At 47.9% G+C, this 21956-nt stretch overlaps 1 protein-coding gene across 2 annotated transcripts in view; it reads right to left on the bottom strand.

The window, feature by feature from the left end:
* Positions 1 to 15115, bottom strand: part of Ilrun (inflammation and lipid regulator with UBA-like and NBR1-like domains) — a 70194-nt gene extending 55079 nt beyond the window's left edge. For both annotated transcript variants that reach the window (XM_031348792.1, XM_031348791.1), the window contains exon 1: positions 14734 to 15115. In XM_031348792.1, coding sequence (XP_031204652.1) covers positions 14734 to 14891 — 158 coding nt within the window. In that variant the 5' untranslated portion in view covers positions 14892 to 15115. The remainder of the gene's footprint in view (positions 1 to 14733) is intronic.
* Positions 15116 to 21956: the final 6841 nt, after the last annotated feature.

Raw genomic sequence — 21956 nt, 5'->3', positions numbered from 1 at the left:
AACCAAAAAAAAAAAAAAAGAAGAAGAATCCAAGGCCTGCCCAGGCCACAAAGGTTGCATATCAAAACCCCCAAAACTATGCAGGCAAATGTATCAGCAGGCGCTCTAAGGAAGGCAGGAACTGGGAACCGGCCTGTGCCTGTGTTTCCATGTGCACGTCCTTGGTGCTGACAATGATCTGCACTTATGGAGAAAGATGCCCTTGTTCTCTCTGTGGGGCTTTAGGGGTGGACTATCGGCTGCCTGGGACTCACCACAAATACTCAGGAAGAGAATTCGTGAAGTCTGTAGAAGACTCCCATGCACTCTTCGTGGGATACAGGACAGTAGCAGCTCTGGAACACAGTTTGCCAGATGTTCAAAACCTGCACAACTTACCATACAAACTAGCAACCCTACTCCTAGTTATCTACCTCAGAGAAACTCTAAAACATGTCTATACTAAGTCTCAGAGTGAAGTGTTTAATGCATTGTTTATTCAGCAGAGCTAGTGAGAGCTAGGGCTGCTCAGTGGAAAGCACGTGTGAACCCTGGGGCCCATCCTTGGTACACAGAGAAAGCAGGTGGAGTAGAAATGTCAGGAAACAGTAAGAGAGGCACACAGCGTCTGCCCAAGTCCACACATTCTCCACACCACACAATGTCTCAGCACTGAAGACAGATGAAATCCTAACTCTGCCAAGGTAGGCATACACCTAGTAAAGTCCCACCCAGAGGGCCAGCTCCTTGCTAGACTGTTGCTCTGGGACACGGCCTCAGCAATGGGGCAGAGCAGGAGGACCCTGAGCTCAAGGCCAAACTGGCCTACTGATCCGACTTCCAAGACCGCCTGAGCTACACAGAGAAACCTGGTCTCAATCAAACAAAACAACAACTTAAAGAAGACAACACCCAAGAGCTCATCCAGACAACAAGAGCAAAATACATAATCTCATCAAGAAGTACAAATAGCCAGGCCAGGTGGCACAGGCCTGAAATACTCCTAGCACTTAGGAAACGGAGCCAGGAAGGACGACCAAAGTTCAAGTCCAGCCTGGCCTCCAAGGCCAGGCAAGACAGGACTTCATTCTGAGAACCCAAATAAAATCATCATCCTAAAGGAAAAAAAGACAGACAGACAGACAGACATTTTCTAGGACAGCTGCTACTGTAGCAGTACATATCCCTCGCTAGCCCAGCATTTGGGAGCCCTGTGGCAGGAGACTCATGAGTTGAAGGTCAGCCTGGACTCAAAACTGAATAGGAAAAGTTCCAAGGCCAAAAGGAAGAGGGCTCTCTGTTGGCAGGCCCACCAGGGCCGAGTACAGTATCTGAGAGCAGGCTGAGTGCACTGCACTCTGGAGTCAGGGCAGCTATCAAAGGCTTCAAAGAATCAAAACATTACAATATATCGAGATCCAACCAGCCGTGCAGTGGTGGCTCATGAGCCAACTAAACACATAGCTAGACACACACCTTAGATCTAAGGAGAGTTCAAGGCCAGCCCCAGTTAACCAGCTACAGGACAGGCAGAGCTACAAAAAAAGAAACTTCTCCAGGGGGTGTGGGGGGAATGATAGATGGGCTGAGGTGACCACCACACAGCACAAACCTATGTCACACCACACCTTAGAAACGTAACTACTCTATTATTAAAATCTTAAAACAGAATAGGTTTTTAAAACAGCTGAGGATGTAACTCATTAGTACAGGATTTACCTAGCATGGCCCTGGGTTAGCAGTCCCAGCCCCTAAAAGTAAAGATATTCCATTTCTTTGCTTTTGATGAGTCACCCAGGTACACTACCAACTCCTATACATTTTGTCAAGGAAGGGGGGAAAAAACGTTAGCAAAGTGAGTGCTGAACACAGCTATTTTCCTTACTGCACAAACACCTCACATAAACTGAGGTGAAAACTGTCTCACACAAGTCACAGAAATACATAGATGAGTGATAAAAACATAGAAAGATGAGCAATCTCCCCGATCGAGCAGCCCCGTCACTTGTAACTACATCCCCAGGGCATCTGAGACCTTCTAGCCTCTACTGGCACCCCCAGGATACATTCAAGCAAACACACAGCTCTTTAAAAATAAAACATGCAGCCAGGCGGTGGTGGCGCATGCCTTTAATCCCAGCACTTGAGAGGCAGAGGCAGGTGGATTTCTGAGTTCGAGGCCAGCCTGGTCTACAGAATGAGTTCCAGGACAACCAGGGCTACACAGAGAAACCCTGTCTCGGAAAACCAAAAATAAATAAATAAAATAAAATAAAACACACGGTGCACAAACATACATATAGACAAAACATGTATTTTTTTCTGAGTATACTCAGAAAAAGAAAGCCATGATACAGCACACTGGAGCCAGGAGAGGACAAGAGGATCAGGAGTTCCAAGCCAGTCTTAGATACAGTGAATTCAAGGCAGCCCCAGGCTGCATAAGGGAAAACAGAATGAAAAAGGAAAGAAAGCAAAGAAATAGCCACCTTGCATATGAGCAAAGCACTGAACCACACTAGCAACCAAGGAAATGCAAAACACCCTTACTTGACAGAAGCCGGCCTGTCAAAATGAAACCCTAAGTTCTCAGAAAGCAGGCTCCATAGAAAGCAGGCTCCATAACTGCAACATCCTTCAAGGAGGGAATCTGGAAACATTCTTGAAAACCTCTAAAATTAATGAGCCAGATGTGGTGGCACACATCTGTAATCCCAGAGTTCAGTCAGTAGTAGTTCAAGGCCAGTGTTGGATACAGGAAACCTTGGCCACCCCCTATAAAAATGGTGGAGCTTGGTGTGGTTGTACACATCTGGAATCCCAGCACTGGGGAAGCAACTAGAGGCAGATTACTGCCAGCTCCAGAGCTGCCTGGTCCACACAGTGAGTCTGCAACAGGTCCACACAGTGAGTTCTGGGCCAGCCAGAAGAAGAGGGAGACTCTAGAAACAAGTGTCTATGTGCAGGGTTGCCTACCTTTTCTGTCCTGACTAAGTGAACTTGTTGTAAGTTACAACAAGAAAGAGAGGTTAGGCAAGTTAGCAGATATTTTATAATAGTTAAAACTAAAACAAATCCATAAATGGGTGTTCAAACAATACATCACTGAAAATGCTAATAAAGAAATCCAATTGTCCCTCAGTGTCTGTGAGCTGGTTCTGGACTGCCAGGGCCCCCACAGACAACCAAACCTGTTCAAGTTCAAGATGAAGTAGCACAGGACTTCTATGACCATGGACAGCCTCATCCATCCTCCCTCCTGGATCCCCAACACAGTGAGAAACACATGCTACAATATACTGTGAATTCCACATACATGGGAGGCTGGAGATGGTTCAGTGGTTAAAAGCACTGACTACTCTTGCCAAGGACCTGGGTTCAATTCCAGGACCCAACAGCAGCTCAGAGCCAGCTCCAGTCTCAGGGGATCCAATGCCCTCTTCTGGCCTCCTAGGACACTAGACATGGACACACTGCACAGGCATACATGCAGATATGTAGACATGCAGCCCAAACACTCAAACGCACAGATGATACAATAGTTTGTTGTCTGAGACAGGGTTTCTCTGTGTAGCCCTGGCTGTCCTGAAGCTTCCTGGCAGACGTCTGTGTGCTTTCAGTGCAGATGCACTAGAGCTTGATGCTCTGACCCGTGTTAGATGGGCGCTAATAGGAAGTTATAAGACACATGGGACAACAACCAGCCCTTCAATAGTTAAAAGGGATGTGTTTCACCAGGCAGTGGTGGCGCACACCTTTAATCCCAGCACCTGGGAGGCAGAGGCAGGCGGATTTCTGAGTTCGAGGCCAGCCTGGTCTACAGAGTGAGTTCCAGGACAGTCAGGACCACACAGAGAAAACCTGTCTCAAAAAACGAAAAACAAAAAGGATGTGTTTCTACAAGAAAGACAACAATGTAAAGACCCAGGTCTGGCTTACTTTAGAGCGTGTTTGCTGGCGGGAGTTTAAGATTTTATGCAACCAGCAGGGCAGGGGCAGCACACATCTCTACCACTCAGGAGGCAGAGGCAGAGGCAGGTGGATATGTGTGAATTTGAGGCCAGCCTGGTCTACAGAGTGAGTTCCAGGATAGCAAGAGATACACAGAGAAACCCTGACTTGAAAAATCAAAAACAAACAAACAAACATTAAAGCAACATGAGAATTCAGAGAGTGAGCCCGTCGGAACAAAAAACTTTCCAGACCAACACTATAAGCACAGTAGGACTAGCCTAAGTCAACACCATAAGCACAGTAGGACTAGGCTAAGCATGCATTTTTACCCCGACTCTTGCTAACAGATTGAAGGGCTGTGACATAAGTGCAAGAGGGAGGAGAGGAAACCTTCCTTAACTAGCACCGACTCACCACTTAGAACCAGATAGACGCTCTTAAATTTTAGCATCCTTATAGTAGAGGGAACCCGGATGGCTGCTTCTGGCCTCCATGAATACTGGGTGCACACAGCATACACACCACACAGATAAAACTCTCATACACATAAATACATCTTTAAAAAGATTAATTAAGGGGCTGGCGAGATGGCTCAATGGGTAAGAGCACTGACTGCTCTTCCAAAGGTCCTGAGTTCAAATCCCAGCAACCACATGGTGGCTCACAACCACCTGTAATGGGATCTGACGCCCTCTTCTGGTGCATCTGAAGTCAGCTACAGCATCCTTCCTTATGATAATAAAGAGATCTTTGGGGCAGAGTGGGGTTGACTGGAGTAAGCAGAGGTCATAAAATTCAATTCCCAACAACCACATGAAGGCTCACAACCATCTGTATACAGTTACGGTGTGCTCATATATATGCATAAAATAAATAAATAAATAAATAAATCCTTAAAAAAGAGAGATCAGCTGTGTGACTTTGGCGCTGTCTTTCAAAAAAAAAAAAAGATTAATTAAAAACATTATGTATCCATAATGGAAGAAAAGAAACACATACAAAGAGGCTGTGGACTGGCCCAGCAGATAGTGTGTCCACCTAGCAAGCCCAGCACTGGGGAAATGCAGACCAGAGCATGAGGAGGTTGGAGGTTATATGGACCATGAGAGACAACGAAAATCAAAACAGAGCAAGAACCAGGCGTGGTGGCTCATGCCTGTAACTCCTAAGCTGCTCCTGCATCCTTAGGAGGATGACCTGAATTGGAGGCTGGTCTGGGTTAGAGTAAGACTCAACCAGCGATACGTTAGAAGCATGTCTTATGTTGGTCAATCATTAGAGGGGGTGGTCTGTAACAGTCCATGAGCTGATGACCACAGCAGAGTGACTCAAGTGTGAACACTCGGCAAGTGTCCCAAGTACTAGAATCATATGCATATACCATCAAACCTGGCTTTTTATGTGCACACCCATAAAGCAGCAATTTGGAAGGCTGAAGCAGAAAGGTTCCATGTCACTAAAAGACAGGGATATAGCTCTTATCTCAATGCAGGAGGCCCTATGTTCAATTCCCAGGAATGGAGGATTTTTTTGAAATGTTGGTTCAGCGGGTAAATGCTTGCTTTGCAAACCGGATGACTTGAGCTGATACCTGGAACTCACAGAGGAAGAGCCAACTCCCTCTGACCTCTGAGCATCATGGGATGTGTACAGCTGTTCTAACACATACTGCGATAATCAAAAGAGAAATACAGACTGCCATGACTAAGCCTTCCCACTAGCTGAAGCAGGAGGACCACAGTGAGATCTAACACATCTCTCCTACCCTCATCAGGACCCAGCATGTCCACACCGCAGAGGTGCTTAGGGGCATTTCCTGAGGACAAGTGTGTGCTGTGATGTTATATAAGGGCAGGCGTTCAGAGAAGAGTGTCCTAACAATGCTGCTAAATGTGTCAATCCCAGAAAAGAAACAAACTTGTGATTTCCTACGCCAGAAAGAAAGGGCAGAGCGCATTCTAAGGAAAAGAAAGTCGCTGGGGCCACTGGGAAGGTAAGGCCATGTGGGAAATGGGCGCAGGCAATCAAGCTGCCTCCAGCGAGGAGGAGAGCTCTACCAGCCATGAGCCCACCACCCAGAACATAGGCTTCTTACAACTTCACAGTCAACACATAAACCAACTGAAAAGGGGCAGGACTAGAAGGCAGATTTCCCCAAAGAAAATGTACAAACAGTCAACAAACACAAAAAAGATACAGTATCAGTAACTAGGACAATAAGAATCCAGATCCTAAGAAAGGGCGCACAGGCAATGGTGCTCACTGCATAGGCAATGGTGCTCATGGCACAGCCTACTGACCTCCACTCCACCCCACATCTACCATGCATGCACACAATGATACACTGCAAAAACCGTTTATCAGTGGTGCTCACATTGACTGGGATGGCTATTTGTCTGTTTATTAGGACATAGTCCTGGTGCCCACGTGAGGACGATGTGAGAAAACCAGCATACGCTCTCACTCATCCCCTGCAGAAATGTAAAGTCATCAGTCACTGGGAATCCTTAGCAGCTCTCAACCACTGTCCCGGTCACGGCCTAGCCATTGCTCTGGCAGGGAAACGTGTGCTCAAGCTCCAGAGGAACAGGACAGACAGAGATGGGGAGAAAGGAAGAAAGCGGCCAGACACAAAAGGTCAAATACGTTATCATTCTAATTATAGATGAGTTCCATCTGAGGTAACACAACTGAGGGCAGGTGCCAGCGGATGGTGGGGGCAGGGCCCGAACAGGGGGAAGTGGGAGCAGTTTCCCCTGGGGTAATCTCTGTGAAGCACTGTGAGCCCCATGGGTGGCTGCACCACACTGCTGGCTCACACCTCTCACAAGCTGAGAGGCCGAGGCAGGAGGAGCCAGAAAGCTTCCTGCCAGGAAATTCCAGAGCAGCCTGCTCTATAGGCGAGTTCTAGGCCAGCCGGGGTTGTTACACAGCAGAACCCTGTCTCAGAACAAGGCAATCAATATTACAACAGCAATTTTTCTCAGTCCTAACAAGACCACCTGGCCAATACTCTATTCCAAAAACAACTCCAAAAGCATCATTCGTGATCTCATCATGCCTGGCCAAAACCAAACTCTCTACGACAGCCTCAGGAGGCTCTGCCATGCCCGACTGTGTTCGAGACTGATATCTCAATGTAGATAGACTAGGCGTTTTCCTGGATACCAGGCAACTTTTCTCTGATGGCTTCAGGTACTGAATTTCCTATCGGAGATCAAATCATGACAGGAGCGACACTTCTACTTTTCTTTGACATTATTGCTAGTTTCTGCCCCCAAACATGTTTAAACCCTGCCTTGTGGGGCTGGAGAGATGGCTCAGTGGTTAAAGGTCTTTCTACAAGTTCAGTTCCCAGCACCCACACTGGGTGATTCACAAGTTCCTTTAACCCAGATCCAGGGAATCCAATGCCCCAGCCTCTATAGGCACCTGCACTCATGCGTACATACTGACACACTGATGCATGAGCGTGCACATTATTTAAAATAAAAATACTTAAAGACAAACAAACAAACAAGCACCACTCCCTGGTAGTTAGTCTTTGCTGTTGCATACATAGTAGATGGGGTGAGGATGGATGGGAAATGATAAAGAAACCAGCTCTGGGGCTGGAGAGATGGCTCAGCAGTTAAGAGCACTGACTGTTCTTCCGAAGGTCCTGAGTTCAAATCCCAGCAACCACATGGTGGCTCACATCCATCTGTAATGAGATCTGATGCCCTTTTCTGGTGTGTGTCTGAAGACAGCTACAGTGTAATCATACATAAAATAAATAAATAAATAAAAAAGAAAAGACTATATCCCAGGGCTGGTAAGATGGCTCTGTGGGTAAACGCGTTTGAAGTCAGGCCTGACCCCCAAGATCCACACTGTCCGAGCCAACCCAAACCCCACGATGGTAGGCATGCCCGCTCCAACCACAGCTCTGTAGTGTGGTTCTTGGAAGGCCCCTCCAGTAACAGCCCTGAGGACACTTTCCCTAGGTTCCTTTAACTAAAATCACACTCAGGAGCCAGAACCAGGGGATCAAGGTCAAAGCAGAGCTGAGCTATTTAGCAAGAACCTATCTGGGGAGAAAGAAGGAAAGGGAGAGGCTAAGAGGCCCTGCCACTCCTCCATTACCAGGCAGCTCACAGCTACCTGTAGCTCCGTCCAGACTGGATACTCTCTTCTGTCCTTCGAGAACAGGCCCAGAGCACACTCAAGAACCCAGAAGAACAATTTTTAAAAAGAAACCCTAAAATGAACATGTTCTACATAAGCTCCATAAGCTATAATCTTCTATTACACCAAGAGTCCCAAATTTTATGTGCTATTTATAAATAAGTATAAAATAAAACCTAGAGCAAGAAATCCCAATTTTCTCAGAAAACACGTTAAGAACACCATCAAACTGAAGAGACTGCTGTGGGGCCCTTTTCTTCTTTTCCCTTTTTTGGTTTTTCGAGACAGGGTTTCTCTGTGTAGCCCTGGCTGTCCTGGAACTCACTCTGTAGACCAGGCTGGCCTCGAACTCAGAAATCCGCCTGCCTCTGCCTCCCAAGTGCTGGGATTATAGGTGTGTGCCACCACCGCCCAGAGGAGTCCTTTTCTAAAGCTAGTGTTTGGCACATTTTTCTTTCTCTCCTCTTGGTGCTGGGGTCTGAACTCAGGGCCGCACACATGTTAAACACATTCCATCAATGAATGATTCCCTCACACAAACATGCATGGGGCAGGGTCTCGTACATCTGAGCATGACCCTGATCCCTAGTCCTCCATCTCCAGGGATTTCAAGTGTGGGTCAGCAGGCCTGACTCATACATACGTTAGGAGACTGCTGAAATATCAAGTCTCATCTTTAAATCAGAGACTAGATGAGAAAAGTAGTAACATAGGCCTGTGACTGAGAACGGTTAAGCTCAGAGGGCACACCAGGGGATCACATGAAAGGGAACTCACTTCACACTGAGCTCAGCTCTATCTCTGGTTACACCTTTACTTAACAGGGAGCCCCTGACAATAACAACAGGAGGGAGGGCATTACTGTACAACAAGGTTTTCCTCAGTTTTTTTTCCAGAAAACGTATGGTCCAGACAGAGGCTATAGCTCCCCCGTAAAGTGTCCTTCTAGCTTCTAGCTCCCAGAGCCTCAGTTTGCAGGCTCTCTAAGGGGTGCTGCTGTGCACCTATAATCCCAACATCCGCTAGAGGCAAGAGGGTCAAAAGTTCAAGGTTACCCTAAACTGAAGAGCAAACTCAAGGCCAGCCTGCGATATGTGAAACCATTTTTCAGAAATAAGGAAAATACCTGTTCCACCCACGGTAGTGAGCCAAAAACTGATCCATGAAGATCCCTAGATCCGCAGAGACAGCTTAGGGTGGTTTAACACAGCATGAGCCTAAGAATGGCTAACACTACGCCAGCTGTCAGTGAGAGAAACTACAGCCACAGTCACACATCAACTCAATGCTACCTCTTAAATCAAGGTCCTCTCTGCTGAGCGCGGTGGTGCGCACATAAAATCCCAGCACTTGGGAGGCAGAAGCAGGGAGAATTTTGTGAGGCCAGCCTGGTCTACAGAGCAAGTTCCTGGACAGCCAGGGCTACACAGAGAAAACCTGTCTCAAGAAATAAAGAAAAAAAAAAGGTATTTACGTTGAGAACTTCACCTGAACACGTAAACAAGAGAATGCTTTAGAGCATAGAAAATGAATTGTGCACTAAATTAGTTAAAATGGTAACTTCACTGAGTGTATCTTGTATTTTCTCTATATTTTGATATTGGACAAGGATTCACTTTAGCCCAGACTGACATATGATTCAGGGATCATCCTGCCCCAGCCTTCAACACGATGGATAATAGCACATCCATCTCCTACAGGTTCTCTTTATTTTGTTGACACAGGGTTTCACTATGTAGCCCTGGTGTCCTGTAATTCCCTATGTAATCCAGGCTGGCCTGGATTCACAGAAATCTGCCTGCTTCTGCCTCTCCAGTGTTGGAACTAAAGGTATGTATCATCATGCCTGGCCTCCTACAAATTCTTTAATTCATAGTCCAGTTGAATGTATGAAGGAAATTCCACTGACAGGAAGTTATGATCATCTACAAGCTATTCCATTTAGCAGTTTTGGTGCTGAGGCTTGAGCCCAGAACATCAGGGATGCTACACAACTATTTTATCCACTGAGCTACACCCAGTCTTCAGTTTGGCCTCTGGATACTGAATTTACTCATGTAGGACATAGTGACTGGTGACCTTTAAGAGGAAGTTCTAGCAGCTTAAATAAGTACTAGAAAAGCTCTATAAAAAAGAAAGAAAAGGGTGTGTGAAGACAGCTACAGTGTACTTACATATAACAATAATTAAAAAAAGAAAGGAAGGAAGAAATGGAGGGAAAGGCTGGAGAGATGGCTCAGTGGTTAAGAGCACCGGCTGCTCTTTCAGAGGTCCTGAGTTCAATTCCCAGAAACCGCATGGTGGCTCACAACCATCTATAATGGGATCCAACGCCCTCTTCTGGTGCGTCTGAAGACGGGGCACTCATGTACATGAAAAAAAGAAAGAAAGAAAGAGAGAAAGAAAGAAAGAAAGGAAGAAAGGAAGGAAGGAAGGAAGGAGGGAGGAAGACAGTCTTTAAAAATGATGCTGCAGGGTTTTAACTCCAGCACTAGGAAGACTTAGGCAGGAGGATCTCTGAGTTCCAGGACAGCAAGGACTACAGAAAGAGACCCAGTCTCAAAAGAAAACAAAACACATAAAACAGAATGACTTGGGAAGGAAGAGGGAGGACCGGCAGCTGAATCCCCAGCTCCTGGACGTGGAAGCAGGAAGTCAGGTGCTCTGGGCCAGCCTAGACTACATATGACCCGATCCCAACAGAAGAAAAGGAGGTCCATAACATACAAGATTGGTATGTTCCCTTTTTTTTTTAAGACCAAAATGTCAGTTTTTTGATACAGACATCAAAAATACTTTGGGTTTCATTTTAGGAGACTCAGGATCTTCATTTTAAAATGATGATTTTTTTTTTTAACATCATGTTGCAACTTTATTGTTTTGGTTGCTTAATGTTTAAGCCCTACTTCATTCTGCCTTTTGTCTACATCTCAAATCTCACAGCCTTTGTCACTTTGAAGACTTGTATGACACATTGTTTCTCACTTCCCATCTGTTCCGAGCTAAACCTTGAATGTTGTGGGGCATTTATCCAATGAAGTCTTTGATTGACTGACAGGGGTCTAAAGACAGGATTTCTGTATGGAGCCCCAGCTTTCCCGCACTGGCTCTGTAGACCAGGCTGGCCTTGGACTCAAGAGAGCCACCTGTCTCTGCCTCCCGTGTGCTGTGATTAAAGGCGTGCACCACAACCAGGGTACAGATGTTAAAGTACACAGTTAGTTGGTCTTTGGGGACTTTTTTGTGGGGTTCTGAGAACTTTTATTTTTTAATTAAAAAATATGAGTGGGGTAGTAGAGGGACACACCTTTAATCCCACCAGGCAGATAGGTCGCTTTGAGTTCAAGGCCACCCAGGTCTACATAGGAAGTGCTGGGATGGCCAGAGTTACATAACAGAGATTGTCTCTTAAAAACCAACCAACCCACCCAGTTGGGTTATTATCACGTTGCGCATGCAGGTGTATGGGGGTCAGGTCAACTATTGGTTCATGGGTTCTCTTTCTGTTTTGTTTTTCCAAACAGGGTTTCTATGTGTAGTCCAGGCTGGCCCGAAACCCAGAGATCTGCATGCCTCTGCCTTTGCCTCTCTGCACCGTCTGGCTGGGGGAGTCATGTTACTTTTCTCAGTCACATGCCTCACCTGTTCCTCACTTCTTACAAACTCTGAAACAGTCTTAGAGCACATACCCCTCGAGCATATAAAACGCATTATGCTGAGGTTGTAGTCAGAATAACTGTCTGAGTAAACACTGGCAGCACTAAAATCTTAGCTGGGCCTGATGGCTCACACCTGTAGCACTCAGGAGACTAAGGACTAACCCCCGGAGTCTCTTTAGTATATAAATAAGAAAATAAGAGAAAATAAGGAGAACTTATGTTCTTTGCCTACCAAATCACGCTTCCTAGCGTAGATAAGAGGAAAAGAGGAGCTGGGAGGTGGGAAGCAGACAGGCAGGACGGTTCTCAGGAACTAAGCTGAGCAACACCCGGTCCTGCATCTGTCCGCACTCTACCACTCTGTCTCAGTCGCAGGCTATGCTCGGGATTCTTTTTTTTTTTTAAACAGGCTCTCAATGCACCCTGGTTGGCCTGGAACTTGCTCTGTAGTCCAGCCTGACCTCAACTCTCTTAGATGTGCCAGCTTCAGTCTCAGGAGTACAAGGATTAAAGGTGTGCCCCGATGAAACCCAACTAGCTGGTGTTCAGAAAGTTAGCTACGTTCCCAGCATCAGATCATCTGGACCTAACAGACCAGGAGCTGGAGACTGCTCAGCAGGGTGCCTCAGCCCGGTTTCTAGCACCCAGTACTAGCAGCCAGCACAGGAGCTGGAGACTGCTCAGCAGGGGGCCTCAGCCCAGTACTAGCACCCAGTACTAGCAGCTCACACAGGAGCTGGAGACTGCTCAGCAGGGGGCCTCAGCCCAGTTTCTAGCACCCAGTACTAGCAGCTCACACAGGAGCTGGAGACTGCTCAGCAGGGGGCCTCAGCACGGTTTCTAGCACCCAGTACTAGCAGCTCACAGCCCAGATGCACCTGATGCCTCCTGCACACACATAATTAGAAAATAATAAAAATAAATTTAAAGTTTTTTTTAGAACACAAACAGAACCACAAGAACTTGTTTAACTCTAAAGGCTGTCTTTCATTCAATGCCTCCCAGTTTACCAGACACTAGAATATCAGCCCCATACTTGCAATGATTGTTTTTTTATTAAGATTTATTTACTTATTTTATGTATATGAGTACTATACTGTAGCTGTACAGATGGCTGTGAGCCTTCATCTGGTCGTTGGAAATTGACTTTAGGACCTCTGCTCGCTCAGTCCCTGACTGCTCGGGCCCAAAGATTATTAATAAATAAGTACACTGTAGCTGTCTTCAGTCACACCAGAAGAGGACGTCAGATCTCATTACAGGTGGTTGTGAGCCACCGTGTGGTTGCTAGGATTTGAACTCAGGACCTTTGGAAGAGCAGTTGGTGCTCTTACCCGCTGAGCCATCTCACCAGCCCATGATTGGTTTTTTTTTGTTTGTTTTTTTAAAAACAGTAGTGAAAACATACTTCACAGGGCTGGTGAGATGGCTCAGCAGTTAAGAGCACCGACTGTTCTTCCAATGATCCTGAGTTCAAAGCCCAGCAACCACATGGTGGCTCACAATCCTCTATCCAACTACAGTGTACTCATACACATAAAATAAATAAATAAAACCTTTGAAAAATAACCTCTGCCGGGCGGTGGTGGTGCACGCCTTTATTCCCAGCACTTGGGAGGCAGAGGCAGGTGGATTTCTGAGTTCGAGGCCAGCCTAGTCTACAGAGTGAGTTCCAGGACAGTCAGGACTACACAGAGAAACCCTATCTCGAAATAACCAAAAAAAGAAAAAAAAAAAAAGAAAAAAAACCTCATCCAGTGATAGCTGTAACTTTAAAAAAAAAAAAAAAAACATATTTCACCTCTGGTTCTCATCACAGATAAGCATCATTGGGATGGGGGGTGGGGGAGGGCACCAGACAGGAACAGGATAAAAATCTAAGCTTACAACCTCTTTTCAGGCATTGCTGGAGGCATCGGGTGGACATGGAAATAAATGGGAGTTTGTTCAAGGGATGCCAAGAGAAACAAGATTCCACACGTCAGGGCACTGAACGCTCAACTCGGGGCAAAGGGCATGCACCTCCTTACTTTTTGCCCAAATCCTGATTGGTTGCTTCACTTGAGAGCCTTTCAAAGGCAGTCTAATGGTCTCCAGTTCCTACCTCACCCCGAGTAAACTTAACAATCCCTACTTGGAGACCAGGAGAAAGTCTTGTTTATCAGAACCAGCCAGCGCTGCTGGAAGAACCAAGACACACGTCGGTACCCTGAGACAGCTCCACTTCAGCCTGTACACCCCAACCACAAGCCAAGACAACCGGTACCCAACCGAACCATTTCCCCAGCGTTCTGTCCAATACGCCTATCCACTCAGTAAGCTTGTCAAAGTTCTCAAGGCCAAGCCTCTACCCAGGACTCCAGTGTCTTCCCAAAGTTCCTCCTCCAAGATCAGCTCCTTCCCTCCACTTTCTGAAGACTTGTCCCAGTTCTTGTCGCAGATCTGGCACTCCAGCTCCTCCATTAGCTGTCACTTCTCCCTGGCAAAACTTTCTCTTCCTCACCATACTCAGTTGATTATGATTTTTGTGTTCCCTCCGCCCCAAAAGGGAGAAAACCCTTCTCTCTCCTCAAATAGAGACACGCGATCTATTCTCAGCTCCGAGACCTCTCCCGCGCCCAGAGTTCGACCTCAGCCCCTAACGCACATCCCTCCCCCGAGTTTCCTCACCGTCCTGTCATCCTCAGCTCCTACACTTTACACCTATTTAAAAGGAAAACACTTCGCAACTCTCATTTCCTGTGCTTTCTACTCCCAGAACACAGGCTTTTCGTCCCAGATCGACTCCCTTGGCTTCCATCCCACCACTTCTCCCCTCTTCCCATGGTCTCCCGGCCCGGACTCCTAGCCACCTCCCGGCCTGGGCCCTGCCCTGCCCTGCCCTGCCGGACCCCGCGAGCGGGCTCCGGTGATTTTCCCCTCGGGGCCGCGAGGCCGCTGCCAGCAGGGTTGGCTCCGCGTAGGGCGGGCTCACCAGTTGGTCATGTCCAGGAAGAAGGCGCAGCCGGCCGGGTTGAGCTGGAAGCCGAGTAGCCGCTGGAACTCGGAGATGAGCACGTCCTTGTCCGTGGTGCCCAGGCAGCTGAACTTCTGCATGAGCTCGGGATCCAGGTCCACGTCCATGCCCTCCATGGCGGGGGGCCCGGACGCACAGCTTCCACCGCCCCGATCTGCTTCTCCACGGGCGGCCGCCGCGCCCGGGCCCGGTCCCACGAAGGGCGGCCCGCCGCTGGCCGGAGCCGCGCGCGCTGCTCCGAGACAGGCCCCAGGCCTCTCACCGCCTCATGGGCCGCGCGCGCCGCGCCGCGCCGCGCCGCTCGCTCCCTCTCTCGCCGGCTGCTGGGCTCGCGCTCCCCCCCTCCCACCCCCCCCAGCGCCCGCCTCCGCCGCTGCCGCCGCCGCCCCTGCTGCTGCCGCCGCCGCGGTTCGCAACACCGCCGCCTCCGCCTCCTCCCGGGCCGCGCCCAACGCGCACGCGCGGGGGCCGCCCGGGCCCCGCCCCTTCCTCTCCCGAGAGCCCGCCTTCAGTGACGTCATAACTCGGTGACGTCGCCCGCGTGACCTCACCGCGACGCAGCGGAGGCGGGGCCGGAAATGGGAAGAAGCCGGAAAGGGCGGCTACCGGGCGGGGTCTCCGTCCTCGCGGGAGTCCCCTCCACCCCCCACGCTGCGTGGGAGGCGTCACGAGGTTGGGATGGGCTTCGGAGACGAGCAACCCCAACCCTGCTCCGTCAAAGTGCAAAGGGTACTCCAGAGCGGCTGATTCAAAAAGACACCTGCCCCCAAGGGTCGCAGCGGTGCACGCTCAGTCTCTGGCTTCTGACTTGAGTTTCTCGTGACTGCCTATGTTACTACGCAACCTTAGCATGACGTCTCCAGAGCATCAGTCACAGGTCAGAGGAACACTCCCCTCTCTGCCAGAACCGATCCTCTGCAAAGGAAGGTCAATACCTGAGAATTTAGCAAATATGGTTCTGTCTCTAGAATCCAACAAAAAAAAAAAATGACGGTAGACAGTATCCGGTGTTATCTGCTAAGGTGAGGTTACGTTTGAAGCTGTGGAGAGCAGTCAGTGCTCTTACCCACTGAGCCATCTCCCCAGCCCTAGACCCCTACCTTAACATCAAATGTAAACGTGTTTATACCCTGCAACCTCACCTGCCCCTAGTGTCACCCGTTAACAGATACGGCTAGGTACCTGAGATGGGGGTGGGTAAGGAACGACCCTGTAGCTGGGGACATGGCTTAATAAGCGGTTTTCTCCCTGCAAGCCTGAAGACCTGAGTTCCTGAGAGCAGATACTCCGCTCTCACATATAAGGGCTGGCTGACAGCCGAGGGTGGCGGCACTGGGGAGGCAGGCAGGTTTCTGTGTGTTTGATGGCAGCCAGAGATACTCTAGACCCTGCCTTTAAAAAATAATTAAACCACCCCAGCACTCAAGAAGCAGAGGCGGGGCTTCTTCGTGGAGTTGACTTTGATCTCATCCTTCTACCCCAACCCTGCTGGGATAACAGGTGTTTGCCACGACTACTTGTGAAAAGCGACTCAACTGAAGCCCCTCTGAAACCAATGGGCCTGGGATGAAGCTCGGAATCACCTGGTGATTTTTTTTTTTTTTTTTTTTTGGTTTTTCGAGACAGAGTTTCTCTGTGTAGCCTTGGCTGTCCTGGAACTCACTCTGTAGACCAGGCTGGCCTCGAACTCAGAAATCTGCCTGCCTCTGCCTCCCAAGTGCTGGGATTAAAGGCGTGCGCCACCACGCCCGGCTACCTGGTGATTTTTATCATATTCAAGTTTTAAGAGCAGTACCTTGAGCAAATGCAGTTATTGCTGATAGTTTGCTCAATAATTCAACCTGATTAAAGATTAACAAATTAAATTATGTTTACGGATGTGTTTGAATTGCGCTATCTCACCAACAGCAACTGGGAGCTCCTGAGGAACAGAGCTCAGGGTGATCAACGTGACAGTCTGTGCATTCCTACTGCTGGCAGTGCTTCCAAACACCCTCTCTACTCCTTAGTCATGGTTCCTTAGAACATCAACGACCGAGTCGGCTTCGTATCACATGCCTGTAATCCCCACAGTCAGGAGGCCGAGGATCAGGATGGAAGGCCACCCTTAACTGCTTAGTAAGGTCAAAGTGAGCCTAGGCTACAGGAGACCAAGTGCTGCGATGTCAGCACTGGGGAGAATAAAGAGTTGAAGGCCAGCCTCCGATCCAGAGTGAACTTGAAACCAGCCCCGGTGACTCGAGAGTCCGTCTCATACAAACAAAACAAGTCAGGAGGCTCACACCGGGGCGGCTGACATCTGTAATCCCAGTACTGGGAATCAGTACAGGGGACTGAGGTAGGAGCATGGCTATCTGTTCCAAGCCTGTGTGGCTACAGGATGAAGACAGTTTGAATAACCTAAGACTTTGTCGCGATAAATGAAAGCAAGAGCTGGGGAAATGCAAGCTTCAGGGTTAGAGACGCTGCCTCAGGGAAGTGGGCGGGGACACGATAGAGAACGCCAATCACCAGGCCTGGCCTTAGAGCCTGGGCGAGCGGGCGAGTGGGGTCAGGGTACAAATGGGAGCTGGTTTTCTCCTTCCACTATGGAATCTGAGGCTCGGGACTTGTACCTACTGAGCCATCTCACTAGCCCAATAAGCTGATCTCTAAATGGAAAAAAAAGAGGAAATTTGAAAGGACAAGTCACAAAATGTTGAGCAGACCTCTTCCTGGGTGTTGAGGTTGCAGGGTATAAACATGTTCACTTTGATGTTAAGGTCTCATGTGCTCTGCGCCTCTGCTGCCCACCAGCAGCAATGACGACAGAACACCGAGACTTCTCTCAACGGTTTACCCAGGAATATTCTTTTGTGCTACAGCTCTCCTAGATACCCAGGTGTTAGAGCTCTTTAAGGTACCTAGGTATTACAGCTCTCCTAGGTTCTTAAGTGTCACAGCTCTTCTTGATGTCACGGCTCTTCTTGGTGTTGCTGCTGCTGCTGCTTCTTCTTCTTCTTCTTCTTCTTCTTCTTCTTCTTCTTCTTCTTCTTCTTCTTCTTCTTCTTCTTCTCCTTCCTAGGTACTGCAGGTCTGCTTGCTTCTGTGGAGTGGCATGGAATGGCTAGAGAGAGCTCCTTATATACCAGAGCCTGAGCTGCCAAGTCCTCCTGGACTGGTTCTCTGGCAGACCCTCATTAGCATACACCTGCTTGGGAGAGGCGCATGTGCAGTGGAATCGTCTATTGCTACAGTGTATAGGGAACCCGTGCCATCTTGGATTTTATCGTCCAAGAGGCTGCCTACAGTCTCAGGCTGGGGAGATGGCTCAGTGGGTAAGAGCACTGACTGTTCTTCCAGAGGTCCTGAGTTCAAGTCTCAGCAACCACATGGTGGCTCACAACCATCCATAATGAGATCTGATGCCCTCTTCTGATTGTGACTGAAGACAGCTACAGTGTACTCATAAATAAAACAAATCTTTAAAAGAAAGAAAAAAAAGGTACGGTCTCACTGTGTAACCCTGGCTGGCCTGGATTTCTTCGTGTAGCCCAAACTAGTCCTGAACTTACTGTGTACGCAAGGATGACCGTCAACTGTTGTCCTGCCTCCATTTACCAAGTGCTGGAATTATAGACATGAATCACACCTGGCTTATAATATCCTCTTTATTAAAGTTTATTTCTCTCATTTTTGAGTTAATATAGCAACAGCCCCATGACCTTAACTTTCTGAATTATTTTTCTTTCTTGTGATAAAAATAGTTGGACCTCTCCAGGAAAGTCCCCAAGGTCACAGATCCACAGCTGGCTATGGGAATGCTGCATGTACAACCCCTATGGTCACTTGGTTCAAGAGCACAGTTTTCTTGCTGTGATTTTTCTTGCCAGGGGTTTTTCTTTAGACATTTGTTTACTCTGACCTCAAGATCTTTTGGATCACAAGCAAGTCAACAAAAAGATAACACATAGAAAGAAAACACACAGCAGCCTCAGAGGTGGGGGACCCTCAGATACTGAACTGGAAAAAGCCCCAGGGTTTCTCTGTTCTCTGTTCTTTCTAAATTGGAGAAGTCAAGGTAAAAGATTAGTCTGAAATGCTGCCCATGGTTGGAGTCAGAAGTCTGAGTCTTGAATTCAGGCACTATATCATTGCCTTGGTAAAGTTCTCAAAGCACTGTCAACCAAAGGAGACTCCTGGGAGGTTCTGCTTATTATCATGTATGCTCCTTTCGACGGGCAGTGGTGGCCCACACCTTTAATCCCAGCGCTTGGGAGGCAGAGGCAGGCGGATTTCTGAGTTTGAGGCCAGCCTGGTCTACAGAATGAGTTCTAGGACAGCCAGGGCTACACAGAGAAACCCTGTCTGGAAAAACAAACAAACAAAAAACCCAAAAAAATAAAATAAAATTTATATATTTGTTTTGAAGCAGAGTTTCACTATACGGCCCAGATTACTGTCCAATTCTGATCCTCCTGGCTCAGCTTTCCAAGTGCTGGAATGATGATAGGTATGCACTCCACCCCCAGTGCCTAGCCAGTCAAGACCAAAATATATTTATTTGGAACAATTTAGGATTAGAGTCCAGAAACCTCCAGATTCAAGCAATCTTGGAAATGTGCTCTGAGCTTTTGTAAAATGTGGCTTTTGAAAAAAAATCTTTACAGCTTTAAACCACAAAGGGTTTGGAGATGGCAGCACTTGTCCGTCAGTAATTAGGATTGCTGACTCGGAAGACATTTGTAGGAAAGGGGTTGGGTGTGGCCTGGCTTTCCCAGAGGTTGGAGGAAAAAGTCTATGGTACAAGAGCTCATCAGAGGCTAGTGATGTTTGAAAGTCAGTCTGTACACAGAGTGTGTGTGTGTGTGTGTGTGTGTACATATGAGTACAGGTATTTGAAGAGTTCATAAGAGACTGTTAGATCCCTGGACCAGGAGTCATAGGCAGTTCTTACCTACCTAACAGGATCTGGGAACTACCCTCTGGTCCTCTGCATGAATAAAGGAAACTAAAACTCATGGGATGTGGGGCTGCTTCAGATTGTCCACAGCCGCTAACCATGATCTGCCTCATGCTGGGGCGTGGTTTTGTCAGCTGCAGATAGTTCTTTGCGATTGTGCGACATTTGGAATTCTGGAGACTTTCGAGAGCATACATAAATGCTAGGGCCCCAAGAAGCAGGGTCGTTCTTGGTATGTTACAAAATACAATGTGGAGAGGGGGTACCTTTGGCGGGCCCATGCCAAGGTGTGCCCCTGAGTAAGTAAGCCATGCAACAGACTTGGTGTGAAAGAGGTTTATTGGGGAGAGGGGAGGAGTGGGGGCCTGGGAAAAAGATAGAGGCAGACAGGTGGACAGGTAGACAGACAGATTGGAACAGAACCGTGAGGGCTGAGAGAGAAGAGAGTGCGCCCACTGAGAACAGGTAAAGGGGACACTGGGAACAGAGAGTGAGGGAGCTGAAGGTGGGTTTTTATATGTCACACACACGTGTCAAACCAGGGGCAGTGGCAGGTCAGGACATAAGCAATGGCTGGGTCCCTGAGAGAAGGCCAGAGGAACTGCCTGTAAGCTAACATGGTGGGTTGTTGGTTGTTGTTGGTCCTGGTTTGTTAAGTAGTAGTGCAGGAAGAAAAAGAAGAGGAGGAGGACTAGGAGGAGGAGAAAGACAAGGAGAAAAAGGAGAAAGGAAAGAAGGAAGGAAGGATTAGACACGAAGATCAAACTTGCGCCAAGGAACTGCAGTTGGACTTCCATAATCATCGGGAAATAGTCTGATGATAATGCCCACTCCCTTTCTGACCTCTGACTTTATTCAGGGATCTCTTTCCTTTCTCCTCTATCCTTTTATCTCTCTTATCCAGTGCTTGGGGTTTGAAATGATGAATGAAAGAACCCACAAAGTAACAAGGACACCTACAGGGGCAGTGGTGGTGCTCGCCTTTAAACCCAGCACTTGGGAGACAGAGGCAGGCGGATTTCTGAGTTCGAGGCCAGCCTGGTCTACAGAGTGAGTTCCAGGAGAGCCAGAGCTACACAAAGAAACCCTATCTCGAAAAACAAAACAAAAAAACTTAAAAAAAAAAAAAAAAAAAAGACACCTACAGACCTGCCTTACCACCCTCTTCTAGCAGGCTCTTCTTGTACAAGTTGTAGAGGCTCATCAGCCCCCAGAATAGGGGTGGGCATGGGTGGGTGTGGGAGGTTGGGCTTGTAGATCTGCTTCTGGGGTGTTTCTGCCCTCCCTCATACCTTCTCCAGCTTTCAGTCTAGATTCTGCTCTATCACGTGAGTTTGTAGAACTAGCTGGTCTCAACTGTGGGTGTCACCACCTTGTGTTAGAAAAAGGAGATCTTCTTTAGAATCTCCCTTCAGGAAGGAGCTTTACTTGAGAGGAACCTCATGACCTTGGTGGGCAGGGCATGGGCGTGGCCTGGAGGCGGAGAGCATCCAAGAAACAGCGTCATTACAGAGACGATATAAGGATGCCCTAATGGAATCGCCTGCTTCTCTTTAAAACCCGAGGAGGGGGCCTTGAGAGATGGCTCATTGGTTAAGAGTACTCACTGCCCTTCCTAAGGTTCGATTCCCGGCACCCACGTGGCAGTTCACTACGGTCTGATGGCACCTCTGGTGTGCGGGTGTACATGCAGACAAAACACCGATGTACATAAAATATATATAAATAGCCGGGCGGTGGTGGCGCACGCCTTTTAATTCCAGCATTGGGAAGGCAGAGACAGGCGGATTTCTGAGTTCGAGGCCAGCCTGGGCTACAGAGTGAGTTCCAGGACAGGCAGGACTATACAGAGAAACCCTGTCTCCAAGACAAAACAAAACAAAACAAAAATAATCTATCTATCTATCTATCTATCTATCTATCTATCTATCTATCTATATTATATATATTATAAATATAGATATATCTCTACATATTATCTATAATGTATATATATGTATATAATGTATATATATGTATATCTATAATGTATATATTATATATAACGTATATATAATGGAGAGAGAGAGAGAGAGAGAGAGAGAGACTGGGGATGACCCCCTCTCTGCTGGCTCAATCCGGACACTTTGGGGGGCAAAGACTGTGAGTTCCAAAGTAGCCAGGGCCACAGAAGACCCCGGCTCCAAGCAAACAGCAGAACAGCACGGAGAGGAGCCTTACTAAGAAAGAAAGCTTAAAA

Source organism: Mastomys coucha, unplaced genomic scaffold (genome assembly GCF_008632895.1).
Source record: "Mastomys coucha isolate ucsf_1 unplaced genomic scaffold, UCSF_Mcou_1 pScaffold3, whole genome shotgun sequence".
NCBI classification, from domain to species: Eukaryota; Metazoa; Chordata; class Mammalia; order Rodentia; family Muridae; genus Mastomys; species Mastomys coucha.
Note: the sequence above shows the minus strand (reverse complement) of the source record. Positions and strands in the feature narration are given on the sequence as shown.